The 14524-nt window shown below is 42.3% G+C and overlaps 1 protein-coding gene across 1 annotated transcript; it reads right to left on the reverse strand.

The window, feature by feature from the left end:
• Positions 1-1552: 1552 nt before the first annotated feature.
• Positions 1553-3288, reverse strand: LOC118391959 (histone H2A.Z). The gene is made up of 5 exons (XM_035783487.1): positions 3160-3288; positions 2794-2871; positions 2278-2391; positions 1988-2117; positions 1553-1882 (listed from the first exon to the last, which is right to left on the reverse strand). The coding sequence occupies exons 1-5, from the start codon at positions 3160-3162 to the stop codon at positions 1821-1823; spliced, it is 387 nt and encodes a 128-aa protein (XP_035639380.1). The 5' UTR covers positions 3163-3288; the 3' UTR covers positions 1553-1820.
• Positions 3289-14524: the final 11236 nt, after the last annotated feature.

Genomic DNA, 14524 nt, shown 5'->3' on the forward strand with positions numbered 1-14524 from the left:
TTAGCTCACTAAAGAACTCTAAAGCAAAAGATGTGTTTGGGCTGGACTCTACCTTTCTTAACTACAAAGAGTCACTTATTGGCCCCATTACTAAGGTCACCAACATATCTGTTGGTGAGGGGGTGTTTCCAAGGGTCTGGAAGTCAGCCAGAATAACAGCCATCTTGAAATCGGGTGATCCTACTGAAGTGAGTAACTACAGGCCCATTAGTATACTACCTGTAGTGTCGAAGGTTGTTGAAAAGTGTGTAGTAGAGCAACTGATTGCACACCTCACCAGCCCCTTCACATTACTCTCCATGCATCTTGCCTTCAGAGCAAAACACTCCACAGAAACGTTCAACTGCTTTCTTCTGGAAAATGTAAAGTCCAAGAAGGACAAAGGGGCATTGTTGGGGCTGCGTTTCTGGACCTAAGGAAGGCTTTCAATACTGTTAACCACGAGGTTATCACAAAAAAAATTCATTTCAACTTTTCCCTCCGATGCCTTGAGCTGTTGCCCATTTAGCTATGATGTGGGTGTCCCCCAATGGTTAATACTGGGGCCCCTCCTGTTCAGCTTGTACATTAATGATCTGCCTTCTGTACTGGGTCTGAAATTCAAATGTATGCAGATGATACTGTGATATGGGCATGTAAGAGCAAACAAGCTACACAGGATCTCACTACTGTGATGGTCCCGGTTACAAAGTGTCTCTGACTCATGGTTGTATCTCAATGTGAAGAAAAAACTCCTTCACAAAGAGGGCAACTGATGCTACAGAGCCAGATGTGTCAGGGGAGAAGCTCCAGGTGGTATCTGATTAAGTACCCTGGCATACTTTAATCCAACCTCTTAAAGCAGGTGAAGTGTAACTCATTCTAGCTAATTCCAGATTTATGCTAAATTGGTTGACTACAGAGGTAGCAAAAATGTACTTCAAACCTATGATACTCCCCCACTTAATTGGGTCCAAGCTTGCTGTACATTAAAACACACTTGATAGGAAGCCCAAAAGCATCACTGTTACACCCTCAAAGCATAACCTCCTGAGTTGGAAACATATTGTGCAACATCTGGTGTTAAAGATCCTAAATGGCCTGACGTCCCCCTCCACTCAGTGCTTTGTTAAACAGAAAACCCAAACCTATGGCAGCAGATCCACAAGGTCTGCCATGGGGGAACTGAAGTTCCCTTAGGTGTTCGAGATGGGAAGCTCTTATCACAAAAAGACATGGCTGAAGGGCAAGCAGCCTTTGAACATAATCCCTCGTTCTGTATTGCAGCATGAGGTATACAAACACTTGCTATGGATTTTGTTTTGTTAGCCTGCATACTACATTTGGGGGTTCTACATGACCTGTTGTGCCAGTGTGCTCACTTCACTGCTCATTATCGATTATTGTAATTGTTTTTAATAACCTGCCCAGGGACTAAGATTGAAAATTAGTCAGCTGGCTAAAACATTGATTAATGTGCACTCACCTTGTGAAAAATAACCCAGAATGCTGCATAATGGATTTATAGGGCACAACACCCACTAAAAGATGAATGCAAGTAAGGAACCATAGGTGCACAATACCTTGGAGCTTTATTCAAAGACAACTTCAAAACATGGAAATGCCACTGGTATGCAAAAACGTACACAATACAAACCAAACCAGTTGTACCAAAAACATACAAGCCCAAAATAAAACAGCTTCTCTGAAGCCACTTTAAAAATACCACAGATGAGTAGACATTCAAAAAAAAGTCCTAAAACACTACCAAGAAAATTATTTAAAACAATTTGAGCAGAATGTCCTGAGATGACATGACCCCAATGCCACTGTTTCCAGGGTTATACAGTCTTCTGCTGTCCCTTCTTTCCAATCAGTGACTTATGGATATGAGGGATGACACCTGAAACAAAAAAGTAATTAGTGGATGCAAATAAATAAAAAAACAGGGAAATTAGTACAAAGGCAATCGCAGTGGCAAAGACTACAAAATAACTTCTGCACTTACCACCACCAGCAATCGTAGCTTTAATGAGAGAATCCAACTCTTCATCGCCTCTAATGGCCAGTTGCAAGTGACGTGGGGTGATACGCTTGACCTTCAGATCCTTTGACGCGTTTCCAGCCAGCTCCAGAACCTGAAGTTGAAGAGCGCGTGGGTAAATATTTGGTTACCGACTCTCGCACGAGCACATCAATTAACGTCGATTGCATGCACAGTACTGTATGGTTTTATTGTCATGAACCGCCACAAAGTGTTGTAAACATACAATCAGTCGCGATGTCGACCAACGTTACCTCAGCAGTCAGGTACTCAAGAATAGCCGCGCTATACACAGCTGCAGTCGCCCCAACTCTGCCATGGCTTGTTGTTCTGGATTTCAGATGTCTGTGAATACGGCCCACTGGGAACTGGAAAGCAGAGCGGGAAACGTTAAGGCCAAGCCTGTACCCGTTCGTGCTATCCGTGATACGTCCCTACCCCACTGAAGTTGAAATGTAAGATCGTTAGGTAAAGATCGTCATCCCAAGGATCCCGAATAAATAACACTGCCATGTGTTCAATCAAGTAGCTACCTCGCCAGCTAGTTAGCCATCAGTAAGTCCAAAAAAGTCAAGAGCCAATTCAACAAAAAAATACTTTACGAAACACCCACCACCAAGTAACTCAACTAAATAGTATCGGTTTGCCAACATTTAAACGTTCCCTACATAAGTTCCAAATTAACAAGTAACTGTGCTACCTTGCCACACGTTTACCAGAATTGTTGGCGCTAGCATTGTTAGCATGTAATGAATGACTGATGTACTCACCTGCAAACCGGCTCTCTGTGAGCGCGAAATGGCCTTCGTCTTAGTTTTCCCGGAGTCTTTTCCAGCCTTGCCACCAGCCTATAATATTAGACATTGATGAAGTATATTTATGTATTGAGAAATTGATGCAATATACATGTATTTTTAATTAGCCAGTTTATTCGGCAGCGCGTGCTATGGTTGATAGCCAGGCGACTCACATTGCTAAGGTTAGTTACCTAACGTAACTAGCTAACATTAGCTACAGAATAACTTTAGCGAATACATGTTTCTCGAATACAGGCTAATCCTCACGTTGCACTCGTTCAATAAAGTGATAAATTTAGCAACGAAGAATATATATATTTTTAAATAATTAAAAAATACCATTGTATAAGATGTCCCTGCTATTTGCAGTTGCACAGATCTTCCACGACTATTTGTCTAGTTTGAACAAGTAGTCCCGCCTTAGATTGCCATGTATTTATTGAGAGGACCTTGATCCGGGACTTTGCATGGAAGAAGCCAGCCAATCAACTCTCGAATAATTTTTTGGGCCATGGCTCTTAGCCAATCACACTGTAAAAGTGCTCACTGTGCGGGAATTTGACACGTAATTTCTCATTGCATGTTGGATAAAGTAGTTTCTATTTTATTCTCAAATTTATTTAGCAGACTTTATAGCAGAGAATTACATAACTTCTGTTTATGCTATGTGTGGACCTAACAGTTTTATTGAAATTAAATAGCCCAAAAATATATCTTATTAATAATCAACCAGTGTAAAACATGTCTTTATGAAACATCAGTTGATAAATCAATTGATTTATTGAGAAAAAAAAACATGATTGATTACAATTCACAAACTGAAATAGGCCTACTGAGAGGATAACAAAAAAGTCTACAGAGTGCTGGATATCCATCTCATTTAGATACAAACTCTCCGAACAATGCATATCTACAGTAAAGGCAATGTTTATTAAAGTGCCCTTCCTTTCTATGAACAACTATACCATTGGCAAGTTATATATAGGGTTTGGGGTTAAAATAGTGTTAGGAGCTAAGCTTAAAATATGCTGAACAAAAATATAAAAGCAACATGTAACAATTTTGATGATTTTGATATTCATTAGGCCTTAATCAATGGATTCAATCTGGGTGGGCCTGGGTGGGCGTGGGCCTGGGAGGGCATAGGCCAACCCACTGGGGAGCCAGGTCCAGCCTATCAGAATGAGTTTTTCCACACAAAAGGGCTTTGTTACAGCCATAAATACTCCACAGCTTTTGATATCCCACACCTGTCAGGTGGATGGATTATCTTGAAAAATGAGAAGTGCTCACTAACAGGGATGTAAAGAATTTGTGCACAGCATTCCAGAGAAATAAGATTTGTGTGCATAAGGAACATTTCTGGGATCTTTTATTTCAGCTCACGAAACATGTGCAACACTGTACATGTTTCGTTTATATTTTTGTTCAGTGTTTGTTAAGCTGATTGAAGCTATGGTATACTAGAGATACCTAAAGTTTCTCATGCACTCTCCAACAATCAATAATTCAAGCATTCCTTCCTTTGTAATGCAGTAAAGCACCATTGTTCTAGACACATACCCTGCCCGTCTTATAAGAGGGAAGGGGACAGTTGATTCTCAATAAAGGTCAGTTAAATGCCTGCACACCTCTGAATAGAGTTTAAATGGCTACCCATTTTCAACAGTGACCCCATAATGGTTCTGATGCCAACAGCTGCCATCATTGGATAAGGAAGGTATTGTGTAGCCATGACCAAACCCATCCGCTCAACCATCTGCCTGTTTATTTCTGTTGGAAAAAGCTCTCTAAACTGGCTCCATTGGGGCTGTGCAGCAAAGCGTCCTGGCACACTGGGTTCCCTATGGGAGGAAGGAAAGTGGAGCCACTTCCTTCCCACTTCCTTTCCACATTGGTCAAATTGCCTTAACATCAGACATGGGTGGAAACCATTTGGTGAAAGAAGCAAAGCGTATTGGTCACCCTGCTAGACAAGCAACACCTTGAAATGTTTGGGTTTTTTTTTTAAGAAAGAAAGTGGCACATCAACATTGTTGATGACAGAACACAAATAACTTTCCATTTATACAATCACCTTCTAATTCAGGGATGTAATTTCCGTCATGCAATAAAAATGTATTTTATGCATAACTGTAATATTTCCATTCCCACAAGATGGCAGTAGGTTAATAGTGTTTCCATTGCTGAGAATGATCTTTACTCTTTGCCTTTACTATCAATGGGAGGAGAATGCTTCGGGTCCTTACAGATAATTTGCCTTTACTGTCAATTGGAGGAGAATGCTTAGGGCCCTTGCAGATTGTTTGCCTTTACTGTCAATGGGAGGAATGTTTAGGGCCCTTACAGATAGTTTGTCTTTACTGTCAATTGGAGATGAATGCTTAGGGCCCTTATAGATAGATAGCCTTTACTGTCAATGGGAGGAGAATGGTTAGGGCCCTTACAAATAGTTTCTGTTCCAGTACAGCACTAATACTGTAGTTTAAATAGTTTGTTGAGATGTTATTATTTCTATTCAGTTCTGGCTTCGTTCCACTCTGTCATGTATGGTCCAGTTGTGTAGTAACTGGGATATTGCTGGGATATTCCGATGACATTGAGGAATACACCACATCAGTCCCCACAGTGACTGTACGTACATACCCCATATCCCTGTACGTACATACCCCAACCAGAAGCCATAGATTACAGGCAACATTCACACTGAGCTGCCGCTTTCAAGGTGCGGGACTCTAACCCGGAAGCTTACAAGAAATCCCGCTATGCCCTGCGACGAACCATCAAACAGGCAAAGCGTCAATACAGGGCTAAGATTGACTACACCGGCTCCGACACTCGTCGGATGTGGCAGGGCTTGCAAACTATTACAGACTACAAAGGGAAGCACAGCCGTGAGCTGCCTAGTGACACGAGCCTACCAGACGAGCTAAATCACTTCTATGCTCGCTTCGAGGCAAGCAACACTGAGGCATGCATGAGAGCATCAGCTGTCCCGTATGACTGTGTGATCACGCTCTCCGTAGTCGACGTGAGTAGGACGTTTAAACAGGTCAACATACACAAGGCTGCGGGGCCAGACGGATTACCAGAATGTGTGCTCCAGGCATGTACTGAACAACTGCCAGGTGTCTTCACTGACATTTTCAACATGTCCCTGATTGAGTCTGTAATACCAACATGTCTCAAGCAGACCACCATAGTCCCTGTGCCCAAGAACACAAAGGCAGCCTGCCTAAATTATTACAGAACCGTGGCACTCACAACCATAGCCATGAAGTGCTTTAAAAGGCTGGTAATGGCTCACATCAACACCATTATCCCAGAAACCCTAGACCCACTCCAATTTGCATACCGCTCAAACAGATCAACAGATGATGCAATCTCTATTTTACTCCACACTGCCCTTTCCCACCTGGACAAAAGGAACACCTATGTGAGAATGCTATTCATTGACTACAGCTCAGCGTTCAACACCACAGTACCGTCAAAGATCATCACTAAGCTAAGGAACCTGGGACTATAAACACCTCCCTCGCAACTGGATCCTGGACTTCCTGACGGGCTGCCCCCAGGTGGTAAGGCTAGGTAGCAACACATCTGCCACGCTGATCCTCAACACTTGGAGCTCCCCAGGGGTGCATGCTCAGTCCCCTCCTGTACTCCCTGTTCACCCACGACTGCATGGCCAGGCACGACTCCAACACCATCATTAAGTTTGCTGACGACACAACAGTAGGCCTATAGGGAGGAGTTCATGGACCTGGCCGGGTGGTGCCAGAATAACAACCTATCCCTCAACGTAACCAAGACCAAGGAGATGATTGTGGACTACAGGAAAAGGAGCACCGAGCACGTCCCCATTCTCATCGACGCGGCTGTAGTAGAGCAGGTTGCGAGCTTCAAATTCCTTGGTGTCCACATCAACAACAAACTAGAATGGTCCAAACACACCAAGACAGTCGTGAAGAGGGCACAACAAAGCCTATTCCCCCTCAGGAAACTAAAAAGATTTGGCATGGGTCCTGAGATCCTCAAAAGGTTCTACAGCTGCAACATCGAGAGCATCCTGACCGGTTGCATCACTGCCTGGTACGGCAATTGCTCGGCCTCCGACCGCAAGGCACTTCAGAGGGTAGTGCGTACGGCCCAGTACATCACTGGGGCAAAGCTGCCTGACATCCAGGACATCTACACCAGGTGGTGTCAGAGGAAGGCCCTGAAAATTGTCAAAGACCCCAGCCACCCCAGTCATAGACTGTTCTCTCTACTACCGCATGGCAAGCGGTACCGGAGTGCCAAGTCTAGGACAAAAAGGCTTCTCAACAGTTTTTACCCCCAGACCATAAGACTCCTGAACAGGTAAACAAATGGTTACCCAGACTATTTGCATTGTGTGCCCCCCCAACCCTCCTTTTACGCTGATGCTACTCTCTGTTTACTCTCTGTTTATCTTATATGCATAGTCAGTTTAACTATACATTCATGTACATACTACCTCAATTGGCCCGACCAACCAGTGCTCCCGCACATTGGCTAACCGGGCTATCTGCATTGTGTCCCACCACCCCCCAACCCCTCTTTTTTACGCTACTGCTACTCTCTGTTCATCATATATACATAGTCAATTTAACCATACCCACATGTACAGACTAACCGGTGTCTGTATATAGCCTTGCAACTCTTATTTTCAAATGTCTTTTTACTGTTGTTTTAATTCTTTACTTACTTACCTACACACGCACACATACTTTTTTTCTCCGCACTATTGGTTAGAGCCTGTAAGTAAGCATTTCACTGTAAGGTCTACTACACCTGTTGTATTCAGCGCACGTGACAAATAAACTTTGATTTGATTTGTATGGCCCAGTTGTGTAGTAACTGGAATATTGTTGACCCATGGACAGTTTCCTCCCATTCCAACTTTTGACTTCTCAAAACATCCTGACCCATTTACCCATTGTGCCGTGGTTTTCAGCTTGTCACTTATTTACAATGGTTAAGCATTATCCAGGAGTTAGGCAATTATTTTACCATTTTTAAATGGCACCAATTGCGGTATGGGTTCAGGACGGCCTAGATTCAGGTCCCCATTTTTTTGCCAAAAGAGACCGTACTGTATGACTCAAAATAATTGTTGCATTTATCAAAAGAGCTTCAATGGTGTGACATCCTGCTTGGATTTAGAGAGTGCTGTGAAATGGACCTTTTGGCCTCCTACCACAACACACCGACTTTAGGCATTTCAGGAAAGTAATGGGTTCAGAGGCAGAGATGTCATGCAGTGCATGACATGCAAAAAATGTTGCACTCATTGCCAAATGTGATGTATTTGAATTGATTATTCATAAAATAAACAATATCTTTCTAAATGTGGAGCGCACAATTGGATAAAACTGAGGGGGCCTGCGCAGTTGCAATGAGCATGACCCAGTTCAGAGGAACTAATGCAGCTATGGGGCTGTAGGTAGCCTAGTGGTTAGAGCATTGGGCCAGTAACCAAAAGGTTGCTAAATCAAATCCCTGAGCTAATAAGGTGAAAATCTGTCATTCTGCCCCTGAACAAGGCAGTTAACCCACTGTTCCTAGACCGCCATTGTAAATAAGAATTTGTTCTTAGCTGACTTGCCTAATTAAATACATATATTTTTTAAACTAACATCTCCAGGTATAAGCAACATAAACAGTCAGGTTTTTTTTAGGAACTCAGTCAGGGTCTCAACTTACTGTTGAGAGTTACAATAGTAGAATACACAAGGTGCAAGTTCATCAACATGGCATAAGTCATGGCAAAATGGGTAAAATTGCTGGAAATTAGCTTTCAATTTTCTTATTTACTTAAAAAGTCTCCCTTAGGGCCCCAAAAAAGGTTAGGCGCAGCCCTGCTCCAATCGAAAGAGCAAAGCAATATAGATCCTCCAGGAGCAAACACAGGTCGCCCCAATAAAATTAGGAAATAGATTTAGAATAGAATAGTTATATATATAAAATCTCTGACTTTTATTTATTTATATATATATATTACAGCTTTTTTCTTACATATACATACATTTTACATACATGGTACTTTTATATATAACAACAATACATTACCAAACAAACTCCTTAATCCCAACCCTCAGCCATTCTCAGCCCGTCCTACCCAATCACCATAGACCTCAGCTCTTTAATCCCAACCCTCAGCCACTCTCAGCCCATCCCACCTATCACCATAGACCGCCCTTGTTTGGTTTCCATGTGCCATATATTTTTCAATTGTACTGTGATGTTTTACAACATTTTGGAATCTTTCTAATCGTATATTATCCACAGATTGTGAGCTAAAGATGAAAACCTTTCCTATGAGTATTAGTATATTATTTATTGACTGACTATGGCTTTCCAAATCGCCCAACACTGCTATTTGTACGGTTAATTTTAAGTGCATGTTGTGATTTTTTTTTACCATTCCTGAACCTATGACCAGAAACAAACTACATATGGGAAATACCAGAATAAATGATCTATTGATTCTGTCTCTTCGTAACAAAATCTACAAACTTGAGATTGTTGTATGCCCCATATACTGAGTTATGGTTCATTTAAGGAAATAAGTCACTTGAAATAAATTCTTTAGGCCCTAATTTATGAATTGCACGACTGGGAGTACAGATATGCATCTGTTGGTCACAGACACAGAAAAAAGGTAGGGGGGTGGATCAGAAAACCAGTCAGTATCTGGTGTGACCACTATTTTCCTGCAGCACGACACATCTACTTTGTATAGGGTTGAGCAGGCGGTTGATTGTGGCTTGTGAAATGTCCCACTCCTCTTCAATGGCTCTGCGAAGTTGCTGGATTTTGGCGGAACTGGAACACGCTGTCGTACACGTCGATCCATGGCATCCCAAACGTGCTCTGGGTGACATGTCTGGTGAGTATGCAGGCCATGGAAGAACTGGGACATTTTCAGCTTCCAGGAATTGTGTACAGATCCTTGTGACATGGGGCCGTGCATTATCATGCTGAAACATGAGGTGATGGCGGCGGATGAATGGCACGACAATGTGCCTCAGGATCTTGACACGGTATGTCTGCATTCAAATTGGCATCGATAAAATGCAATTATGTTCGTTATCTGTAGATTATGCCTGACCATACCATAACCCCAAAGCCACCATGGGGCACTCTGTTCACAACGTTGACATCAGCAAACCGCTCGCCCACACGACAACATACGCGTGGTCTGAGGTTGTGAGGCCGGTTGGACGTACTGCCAAATGATCCAAAACGATGTTGAAGGTGGCTTATTGTAGAGAAATGAACATTACATTCTCTGGCAACAGCTCTGGTGGGCATCCCTGCAGTCAGCATGACAATTGCACGCTCCCTCAAAACTTGAGACATCTGTGGCATTGTGTTGTGACAAAACTGCACATTTTAAAGTGGCCTTTTATTGTCACCAGCACAAGGTGCGCCTGTGTAATGATCATGCTGTTTAATCAGCTTCTTGATATGCCGCAACTGTCAGGTGAATGGATTATCTTGGCAAAGGATAAATGCTCACTAACAGGGATGTAAACAAATTTGTGCACAACATTTGAGAGAAATAATATTTTTGTGCGTATGGAACGTTTCTGGGATCTTTTATTTCATCTCATGAAACATGGGACCAACACTTGGTCAGGCATGGGACAAAGGTCAGTCATTTGGGTCAGGGAGTTGGTCAATCATTGTTTGTCAGTCCTGTGATAAGATATTGTGTAAAATAATGACTTTTAAGAATTTATCTGCACTGTATATTAGCCAGCTAGCTAGTTTTAGAGGAATGATTTTCAAATTAACTGCCAATATGCTAACATTACATTCAAACAATGCAGTTAATCCAATGCAACAAGTACTGATATTGTATCATATAATAGCACTCTCAGCTTTACAAATATTTTTGGGGGGGACTTTAATGTTGGTTTACATATATTTTAGAGGGTATTTTACAAAAAAATAGCATAAAACCCACATAAACAATATTTATGATTATATGACAACATTTTAGGTTGCCAGTAATACCATTACACAATTTACAAAATATAACTTTTTCAGATCTTTCGGGGCCCCACGAAACTGTGGTACGCTACTGGGAGCAGAGAAGTAGAAGTCAAATCAAATTTATTTATATAGCCCTTCTTATATCAGCTGGAATCTCAAAGTGCTGTACAGAAACCCAGCCTAAAACCCCAAACAGCAAGCAATGCAGGTGTAGAAGCACATGTAGAAGTGCTCTCTTTCTCTCACCAGTCCCTTGACAACGGGCTCAATTCACTGCGTTACTCCTGGCTTCCCAACAGGGAGATGTGACTTTGTACACACGTGCCAAGCTCTGAATCTATTTTGGTGCTTTTGGAAAAGGTTAAACTGTCTGAATGTTACATAGGCCAGATTTAGAAAATGAGTGATAAATAGCAGTCTAGCACTATGGAGAATGGGAAGGTGTGCCTGCACAAGAGGGTTACAATGTTTTTAGTATTCAGAATATGGGGAAATGGATGTTCTATTAGTCAAGTATATGCAGGCGCCATTTACAGGGTAACATCTTGGTGTTAGTTGTATCATGCCTCTAGCAAGCATAAAGGGATAGCTCACCGAAATTACAAAATGACATTTGGTTTCCTTACCATGTGAGCAGTCTATGGTCACTGTTAACTAAATTTTCTTATGAAGTATATTTTAATCTTATATATTTCCAGGGATTTGGTAGGTCATTGTGTTTTAAGGTAAGTTAACAAATAGAATCTGTTGAAGGTGATCATCATCTTCACTTAGTAAACACTTCGTAGAATACTTAGAAACATTCCTCAAATGAACATTTACAAGGACAAATTGCTAATGTTATGTACCGATGTGCGTAAGCGAATGGTTATGTAACATTTTTTTTAGATGCAACTTATTTTGGTGTACTTGAGTCTTGGCAGCAGTGGCAGACAGTGCATTGGCAGGAACCATCCTAGCCCGAGGTGACTTTGGGTTGGACGACGACATACTTTCAGCATTCAAAAAAACGTCAACAGAGAGACAACGCCCCACTTGGCTGGCGCCAGAAAAACGAATGGTCCCAAGCCAAGGGCCTAATTGTAGGGATGGATTTATTAGGTTCACTCGTACTTATTCTGATCGGTACGTTCCAGGGGGAACGTCCTGTAAAATGTCAGCCATTGGCCAATACAAGCTACATACCTGGGTGTCAATGTCCAAGCCAAGCCCCCCTCCTTCCCAATGAAGAACGATCAACATCACCAGATGTTATTTCAATTTAGTTGGCAAGTACGTCTATGGGCCTCTTGGGGGCGGTAAAATTTTGAAGGGCGAGATTAGCTGACACTGTAAAACAACACATTTCACTGCACCTATCCGGTGTATGTGACAATAAAACATATTATTATTATTATTATTATTATTATTAGGCATACTGTATAGTCAGCGTTGGGTAGCCAAGGCCTCAAAAGTGGATTAAAGTGCCTATAATATTGGTTTATTAATACTTGGTTGATTAACCCTTTTCTTGGTGCTATGTACTATATGCAGAAGAAAAATGTCCAAATCTACCCAGAATGAAGAAAAAATTATAATATCTGAGGCACTTACGTCAGAGAGGTTAGAAATATAACTCATCATCTTGGTTTACGTTGTAAACATGTCACTCATTACTGTACTTGAAATGTTATATGTCTGACATTGTGAGGAATTAGACTGTATTTGGCAGAGAGTTGTTGTTTGAGGATTTAGTTTGCGTTGTATAGGTGGTGTGGTCTGTTGTAGAACTGACAGTAGCTATGAAGTCTAGATTAGAAAGTGCATGCCATTCATTAGATTGAGTAAGAGTTTCAATCTTTTTAAATTGACACACGGCAAATAAATGTAAAACTAGTCTAGTTGGTGCATTTGTCATATCTAAAGAAGCAGTTGTTTAGAAAATGAACTGTAAAATCTCTGTACAATTTCAGACAGCAACAAGTAGTAGGGTGTGTTGTGAGCTGTGTACAGTGTTTGAGGCTGTGTAGTAGTGTGTTTGGGCGGAGTGTTTTTTGCCCGTGGAGTGCATTTGGCCTTTGAGAGGAAAGAGTGAGAGTGATCTTGCTCCCCTGTGTGAGGACCAGCACAGCTCTGGCAGGCATTTCACTGGATCAGCAGACAGTCCTCAGCACCAGGGTCAGGCAGCTGCAGCTGTGCTCACACACATGCTTACACAAACGCACACTCTTACACAGCCACACACACACACACATGCTTACACTTTTACACACATATACAGACACGCACATGCTTACGTACACACAAACACACTTACAAATGCATACACACACACATACACACACAGGATGAGACTGCAAAAATAATTCACAATGGGATAACCATACACATTTCTGAATACATATCATTATACTGCTCACTGGGCACAACTCTGGTTGAATCAACGTTGTTTCCACGCCAGTTCAATGAAATTACGTTGAACCAATGTGGAATAGAAGTTGAATTGATGTCTGTGCCCAGTAGCTGGGTTGTCTTTAAAAAAATATATTTAAAAAAATCCCAACAGCAGCTTTACAAGACTGAGTGAAGGACTGAAAAGTGGCCTGGTTGTGATTGGAGGAGGTATTTGCAGCTATAAAAGGGGAATAGGGGATACCTAGTCAGTTGTACAACTGAATGCCTTCAAATGAAATGTGTCTTCCACATTTAACCCAAGCCACTGGTCCACATCGAGCTATGCCCCACAGGGTGAGAGACAGAGAGAGCCTGATGATCACTCAGAACAAAGGGGAACGCCACGCCACCAGTAATGGACGACAGAGGTGGGTTCTATATCGTGCCAATGAGCACCCAAGGCTTTTAATGTGGAACCCAAACAGAGACACCGCCCTTTGTTCACAGCTATTAGCATGACGGTGACCTTCCGAGCCCCGAGGAAAGTGTCTGATAGAGCGGTTAAAGGCCTGGCTGATGCAAACAAACCTGCCGCACAGAGGGTTGGTCATATTGTTTCTGGTTACAGCTCTCTAGCCCCATCCCTCAGCTATTTACCAAAAAAGTGTCGGGTGACCTCTTTTTTTGTTTGATTTCCCAGATTGCCTGTTTGTGCAGTAAGACATATCTGCTTTTGAAATTCCTCCAGATTCCTCAATCCTGGCATCATTAGACCAGAGAATCTTGTTTCCCATGGTCTGAGAGTCTTTAGGTGCCTTTTGGCAAACACGAAGCGGGCTGTCATGTGCCTTTTACTGAGAAGTTGCTTCTGTCTGGCCATTCTACCATAAAGGCCTGGCTGGTGGAGTGTGGCAGAGATGGTTGTCCTTCTGGAAGATTCTCCCATCTCCACCGAGGTACTCTAGAGCTCTATCAGAGTGACCATCGGGTTCTTGGTCAACTCCATGACCAATGCCCTTGTTTCCCCGATTGCTCAGTATGGCTGGGCAGCCAGCTCTAGGAAGAGTCTTGGCGGTTCCAAACTTCTTCCATTTAAGAATGATTGTTTTTGGGGATCTTCAATGCTGCAGAAATGTTTTGGTGCCCCTCCCAAGATCTGTGCCTCGATAAAATCATGTCTCGGAGCTCTATGGACAATCCCTTCAACCTCATGGCTTGGGTTTTGCTCTGACTTGCAATGTCAACTGTGGGACCTTATATAGACAGGAGTGTGCCTTTCCAAATCATGTCCAATCAATTGAATTTA

This window comes from Oncorhynchus keta, chromosome 13 (genome assembly GCF_023373465.1).
Source record: "Oncorhynchus keta strain PuntledgeMale-10-30-2019 chromosome 13, Oket_V2, whole genome shotgun sequence".
Lineage (NCBI taxonomy): Eukaryota > Metazoa > Chordata > Actinopteri > Salmoniformes > Salmonidae > Oncorhynchus > Oncorhynchus keta.